Source organism: Zootoca vivipara, chromosome 7, assembly GCF_965207765.1.
Source record: "Zootoca vivipara chromosome 7, rZooViv2.hap1.1, whole genome shotgun sequence".
NCBI lineage: Eukaryota > Metazoa > Chordata > Lepidosauria > Squamata > Lacertidae > Zootoca > Zootoca vivipara.
The window spans coordinates 53,991,964-53,999,621 of record NC_142590.1 but is presented as its reverse complement, the minus strand read 5'-3'; the positions used below and the strand labels follow the sequence as shown (position 1 = coordinate 53,999,621).

General features: G+C 43.1%; 1 protein-coding gene across 1 annotated transcript; it reads right to left on the bottom strand.

Annotated features, from left to right (window-relative positions):
* Positions 1-2,674: 2,674 nt before the first annotated feature.
* Positions 2,675-7,550, bottom strand: SNRPE (small nuclear ribonucleoprotein polypeptide E). Its single transcript, XM_035124132.3, has 5 exons — positions 7,359-7,550; positions 6,664-6,690; positions 4,825-4,887; positions 3,941-4,019; positions 2,675-2,943 (listed from the first exon to the last, which is right to left on the bottom strand). The coding sequence occupies exons 1-5, from the start codon at positions 7,410-7,412 to the stop codon at positions 2,888-2,890; spliced, it is 279 nt and encodes a 92-aa protein (XP_034980023.1). The 5' UTR covers positions 7,413-7,550; the 3' UTR covers positions 2,675-2,887.
* Between the last annotated feature and the right edge of the window lie 108 nt (positions 7,551-7,658).

The window sequence follows — 7,658 nt, the reverse complement described above, 5'->3', positions numbered from 1 at the left end:
AGTATAGTCTAAAAAATAGTGTCATCCAATTCCATGATTCTAGGAGTAGAATGTTTTCAGGTTACTGTGTCACTGCCCTATATATCATGCAACAAGCAGAATTTCCCCAGATGATCCAGCCCATCTGTACACAGGCAGGTGAACTTTCAGGTAACCTGGTCTCAAGTTGTTCAGGGCTTTCTATGTTAAGACCACCTTGAACATGGCCTGGTAGCCGACTTGCAGCTGACACGGTTCCCTTGACACAGGTGTAGTATGTGCACATACTTTACTCAACCTGGCTGCAGTCTTCTGCACCAGCCACAGCTTCTGGACCAATTCCAAGGCAAGCCCCACAGAGCACACGACACTAGTCTAATCATGAGGTTAGAAATGCCTGAATCATAGTGGCTAAGATATCCTTGTCCAAGAAAGGGTGTAGCTGACATACCAGCCAAAGCTGGTAACAAGTGCTCTTCACCACAGGGTTCACCCAAGTCCCCGGTGAGAGAGATGGATCAAAGAGCGCCCCCACGACACATATTCCTTCAGGAGTGCAGCTCCTAACTCCCAGGCCTGGGAACTACTCACCCACTAAGTCAGGCATCCCCAAACTGCGGTCCTGCAGATGTTTTGGCCTACAACTCCCATGATCCCTAGCTAACAGGACCAGTGGTTGGGGAAGATGGGAATTGTAGTCCAAAACAGCTGGAGGGCCAAAGTTTGGGGATGCCTGCACTAAGTCTTCATCTTAGCAAAATTCAGCCTGAGTTTATAGACCCTCATCTAGCCCACTTTTTCTTGAGTCAGATGCTACGGACAAATACAGCTGAGTGTTGCCAGCATATTAAAGACACACTGCCCCAAATTTTCTAAATTCAGTGGTTCCCAACTAGCTAAGGAATATGGACCCAATTTTTCAAAAGTCAAGCCATGGACCCCTTACTTTTCAAAATTTTGTATTTCTATGGTATGTATGGAAGTGAGAGCTGGACCATAAAGAAGGCTAATCGTCGAAGAATTGATGCTTTTGAATTATGGTGCTGGAGGAGACTCTTGAGAGTCCCATGGACTGCAAGAAGATCAAACCTATCCATTCTGAAGGAAATCAGCCCTGAGTGCTCACTGGAAGGACAGATTGTGAAGCTGAGGCTCTAATACTCTGGCCACCTCATGAGAAGAGAAGACTCCCTGGAAAAGACCCTGATGTTGGGAAAGATTGAAGGCACAAGGAGAAGGGGACGACAGAGGACGAGATGGTTGGACAGTGTTCTTGAAGCCACCAACATGAGTCTGACCAAACTGCGGGAGGCAGTGGAAGACAGGAGTGCCTGGCGTGCTCTGGTCCATGGGGTCATGAAGAGTCATACACGACTAAACAACAATAATGGTATTTTTAGGGGATGTGGGTGGCACTGTGGTGTAAACCACTGTGCCTTGGGCTTGCCAATTGGAAGGTTGGGGGTTCAAATCCCCGCGATGGGGTGAGCTCCCGGTTTGGTCCCAGCTCCTGCCAACCTAGCAGTTTGAAAGCACGTCATAGTGCAAGTAGATAAATAGGTACCACTACAGCGGGAAGGTAAATGGCGTTTCAGTGTGCTGTTCTGGTTTCGCCAGAAGCGGCTTAGTCATGCTGGCCACATGACCCTGAAAAACTCTCTGCAGACAAACGTTGGCTCCCTCGGGCAGTAAAGCGAGATGAGTGCCGCAACCCCAGTCGTTTGTGACTGAACTTAACTTTCAGGGGTCCTTTACCTTTTATGGTAGTTTTTGCTTTGTGAATGGTGCCATGGAACCCCTGGATGGGTTACTCCTGAGGTCTTCAGACCACTAATTGGGAATCACAGTTCTAAATGAATTGCTCAGTGGCTTCATATTGATAGTTGCACACCATCCCAATCTCTGAGCAGTGCAAGTTTCCAGGGGTTCTAGGTGCTTGCCCAGGGTTTGTTTCCTTTGGAATGATGCACAGTGGAGACTCTGGTGTCTTTATGGTATATGGTTTATTTACACATATATGCAACCTGAACCTACGATGGAGGGGTTCACAGCATTAATACTAAGAGGATCTTGCTTCTCCCATGGCCACAGGCTTGGATTCCAGCAGAAATCAGGCATCTGTATCTCTCTCTGGCATCTGTATGCTTTTAGCTTTTAGCTCACACACCTCAACTCTGCCCTTTGTCTTTCTAACCACCAGACAGCTGAGGGTGGCCGGCCTACCCATTTAACCTCTGGCACAGAGCGACTTCCTCTGTTGCCTTAAGGGTCTATACTTAGGGCCTTTATGGCCCTTGTCTGACTAATTCAGCAATGTGAATCTCTGCTAGATCCAGGAACTAGAAGGATCTTGGCACAGCACCTAACAGGCCAAACTCGTAACACTACCTACCCACAAGAACAAGACATATTTTTTTTAAAAAGGGGAAACAGTGGGGTATACTCTATAGTTGCCTGAGAAATGAAGCAACAGCAGGATAAGATATTTTCACCAGGGGAAGTAGACTAAATTAAGGGAGCCAATCAGAAAAGACACTCCCAAATGTTGATGGGAAAGTTGTCAGTATCTTCTAATTAAAAGTTTATTGCTAAGGTAACATTGTAATTTGGGCTGAACAGTTTGTTTTCTCCTGTATCATTATAGAACTTTCAAGATTTCTACAACAGGTGCTATGGATAATAAGTAAGAAAGATGTACTAACAAAAAGTTTTATTTATAAAGAACAATTCAACACCAATGTAGAAAAGTTATTGAAAATTATGCAAGCACAAATTAAGTAACTGGCTTCATTCTTCACTCTTCAGACACCAATGGTAGAATTGGGAGTGATACCATTAAACCACTGCATATTTTCTTCTATAGGTTTAAAGAGTAAAATAATAAGCAAAACAGACTCAATAGCTGTTTCTAGCTAGAAACACTCTGTAGAAGAGTAATATTGTCTCCTTTTAACATGATTCGACCTGGAATGAAAAAAAAGTGCCATTAGATCTATGGGAGTAAAAAAGATGCCCTTTTTCTGATAACATCATACCCCTTTTCTACTAACATCTTAAATCCAGTTTTCAGTTCATAGATTCATAGAATTGTAGCACTGGAAGGGGCCACAATGGCCATCTAGTCCAATCCCCTGCAATGCAGGCTGCACAATGTGGAGCTCGAACTCGCGACCCTGAGATTAAGAGGGACACGCTTTACCAGCTGACCCACTTCAGTTACATTCGTCATATATCTACACAGTCTCTCTCAACCTTGGGTCCCCCCAATGTTTCTGGACTACAACTCCCACCATTCCTAGCAAGCATGACCACTGTCAGGGATGATGGGAGTTGTATTCCAACAACACCTGGGGACCAAAGGTTGAGAAAGACTGATCTAAACTGCATAATCAGTACTAAAAATATTGGCAAGGGTGGCAACATACAGTACTGTACAGCATCAATCCTTTCTTTTTTCCCTTTCTATGGCCTAACTCTTCCATGCCCTCAATTACAGCATTAATTTGCTATCCAAAAACATTCAAATAACACCCTAGGATAAGATGAACTGTAAATAAAGTAGGTAATATTTACAGATAAAAAGCAGTCACTCTTCCTTTTCATGTTATTTTTCTACTACCCTTTAATAAAAATTTCATAATAGTTTCACAGTAGTATTAAAACGTAATTCTTTACCACTTGTTAAGATCATAATAGGACACTGGAGAAAGAACATGCCCATTTGACAGGCAACAGTCAGCTCTTTTTCATACTTGGTGGTTGAAACCCAGCCCTCTAGGAAATTTGCAGAAAGACAGTAAAAATCCAGGCATAGAAGGGCAGTGAAAGCCCAGTGGCTAAAACCCATCTGGAAGGGAACATCTGTACTAGATGTAACCTTCAAATAAGTTTTTCATGGAAAACATGTAAAGTACAATTGCATTTGCTAATGACAAAAGGGAATAGTGTCCTCAACACTCACCCAGCTGTTTCCTTGATTTTGTCTTGGAGTGAATCTCCTCAGCATCATCCAGAACCAAGTTCATATATTCATCAAATCCCTGCGTAAGTGAAAACAGTTGCCTATGACTTCACGTTGTTTTAAGGAAAGCAGAACACGTGAGCAGGTAGGAAATAAAGCAATATATCCCAGTGGTGAATTCAGACAGCTTGTTAACATCATCACATGTTGCCTGATTTTATATAAAAAAGTGCATAACCCAATTTGCCAAAACTATAACACAAACCTCCAAAACAAGACACAATTAAACTAAAATAAAAGTTCAAAGCTGGACATGCAAGACTTTTCTGACTTAATGTCAGGAATTAATTGTGCTCTTTGGGTCTTCAGTCACACTTTATTGTTCTATTGCTTCACCATCTTGACTTTTACTGTGTCTTGACAGATAATGTAATGAGGGCATAAAGATGCTGTTACAAATATAAAGTAAAAAATTTAAAATCATAAAATGAGCAGTGTAAACTCAATAAACTAAATAACTCAGAAGCAGCATTAAAAATGTAAAACAGTTTTCAGTTGTTTTCATTATTATTAACTGAATTTATAAACTGCCGATACCCACATAAAGTAGCTTTAACTTGGCATTTAAAGTTGGTACCAAATGAATCTGCCATGGCAAGAGAGGCAAGCACAATTATACAACCTTGTGAATCATGCAAAGGCATGATCATTTACAATACAACATGCTTCATGTTAGTAGGTGAAGAAGCTAAAGTTACTTGAAAATTAAATAAGTAGGAATCATTTTCAAAGAAATGATTTTAGGATGTGGGTGGTTTGCTTCTGATAGTGTGGGTGGGTGTGAAGAAAGAAAGAAAAGAGAGAAAAGTGATGACAATACTCACAATAATACAGCCTTCTATCCTCATGTTCACCTGTTCATACAGCCACACCTGAATTCTGGACCTCTGCAAAGTAAATAGTAAAGGAAGTATTGATAATGGTTCCAAACAGGCTTCCACAAATTTAGTTGCCTATTGAAGATATCCAAGGCTTTCTAGCAAGGTAGGCACCCAACAGTATATAAATCACCTTCCAAAATTTCAGAGAAATTGAGGGAGGATACATCTAACACAACACTAAGCTTTGAAGAACCTTCCACCTGCTCCAAAGTCTAGTGTCCTCTGGTAAACATGAAGAACAAAGGGCTGCCAAATCATACTTGGCTTTAGAAAAGGTAGAAATTCCAAAACCCAGCATGACATTAGACACACATCCTGTGCATATTCAGAAAGTGTGAGCCTGAATCATGGATTCGTACCAAGCCAATCCAAAATGTATGGATGTCTTATTCCAAACCATGTTTTTTGAAGCACTGAAGCACTACCCAGTACATAACATTATATTTGTCTGAAATGTTTATGGTTTATTCAAGACAAAAAGTTTCTCAAGACATTTAATAATACGGCATAACCTTCCTAGAGCCTAGGTAATACTTTATACATGTTGCAGCATTTCTAGGCATAGTAACAAAACATCAATTTTTAAAGACCCAATTACATTTGCACTGGTCTTTTTAAAAGCTACTCAATCCTACAGCGTAGTTAAAATGCCATAAACAAAGGCCATGGAAATGGATGGGTAGTGTTCAAATTAGGACATAACCTAGGTTTTAAGGTGCCATTTAGCTCCTAGCTTTCACTGAACAGCAGGAAAGTGAGGTAAACATTTGCCTGCCACATTCCTTTTAAAAGTTCACACCAGGACCTTGTAATACAGACTATATACGCGCTCTACGTGGGGCTACCTTTGAAGGTGACCCGGAAACTGCAATTACCGTGTTTCTCATATTATAAGACACGTCTTATATTTATTTTTTCCTCAAAAAAACACACTATGGCTTATTTTCAAGGGATGTCTTTATTTTTTTCCTCCTCCTCCTGCCGCGGCCGGCATTGCTGCTGCACCTATCACTATGTCTTATTTTCGGGGTATGGCTTATATTCCTTGAATGCTTAAAAATCCTGCTATGGCTTATTTTATGGGTATGTCTTAAAATATGAGAAACAGGGTAATCCAGAAGGCGGCAGCTAAACTGGTGACTGGGAGCGGCTGCCGAGACCACATAACACCGGTCCTAAGAGACCTACATTGGCTCCCAGTACGTTTCCGAGCACAATTCAAAGTGTTGGTGCTGACCTTTAAAGCCCTAAACGGCCTTGGTCCGGTATACCTGAAGGAGCGTCTCCACCCCCATTGTTCAGCCCGGACACTGAGATCCAGCGCCGAGGGCCTTCTGCCGGTTCCCTCACTGCGAGAAGCCAAGTTACAGGGAACCAGGCAGAGAGCCTTCTCGGTAGTGGCACCCACCCTGTGGAACGCCTTCTCACCAGATGTCAAAAAGAAAAACAACTACCTGATATTTAGAAAACCTCTAAAGGCAGCCCTGTTTAGGGAAGTTTTTAATCTGTGATATTTTAATGCATTTTGTTACTTGTTGGAAGCCGCCCAGAGTGGCGGGGGAAACCCAGCCAGATGGGCAGGGTATAAATAATAATAATAATAATAATAATAATAATAATAATAATAATAATAAAGCAAAATAGCACACCCTGACTATTTTATAACAATAAAAATTTCCAGATCTCCTAGCCATTTGCTCGTCATCCACAAGTTATACTGAATATTACTACTTGTTCAAATTCATTATTAAGGAGTAAAAATCCCAAGTTGTGTTTACTTACATTCTGTAGGTATCTGAAGATGAGGTTCTGCAAGAAGTGGCTTAAGGAAAAACACATACATATACATAAAGCAGCACCAAGCGAGCCAATTTTGACAGTGGCATTAGAACCGCCACGTCCACTTTCAACAGGTTAGCCACCACGAATTAGTATGCCTTGCCGTTTCTAATCAAAACCATCCCAATTTACTTTGGAAGATCCTTGTGAACATTTGGCTGCTTTCTGGGTCGAATTTCAGCCGCATTTTATCTACTCCCCACACGTCTAATCTGTTTGCCAGCATTTATAGTCTGCCCTCCCCCCTCACGCTTTCCAGATGAGCGGGGGTATAAATAATAAAAATATTATTATTATTACTCAAGTGAATTTCAAGGCTACCCACATTTTTCAACGCCACTCCCAAAAGCACTGTGAGGCGGGTTAGCTTGGCAGCGTGGAACCGGTCCATTTTTACTGCTGACTGGTAACTGGGGATTTGAACCCAAATCTCCCGGGCCAACGACCTGCAACTCTACGCGACACAAATGGAAACCAAGCGGCTGCCGCTCTCTCTGCTCCCTTTAGGGCCCCCTTGACGACCCACCGCCCTACGAATCTCAGGACACCTCTCTTGGGCGCCATTGCTCCCCCTCCCCCGTTACAACCCCCTTCTCACGCCTGGCCTACTTCGCTTCCCGAAAGCCACAGAAGGATACGATGGGCTGCACCATCACTTTCTGCACCTTCTGGCCTTGCCCACGGTACGCCATGGCCGGCAGCTGGGCTGAGAACGACCTCCGATGGGATGAGCCCTACTTAGGCGGGACGGGGCAGCCAACGGTGAACTCCTCTCCCTTCTCGCTTTATCCCTCGCACGCGCGCGGGCCGACGATCCACCGACGTAGCTGAAAGGACTTCCGGCGCAAGGCAGGAAGCTGCGCGGCAGCCGTTTGTTTTTGCATCACAATGGCGAGACTGAGAGAGCGGCGCCCGCGTGATCCGAAAAGGGCCAATCG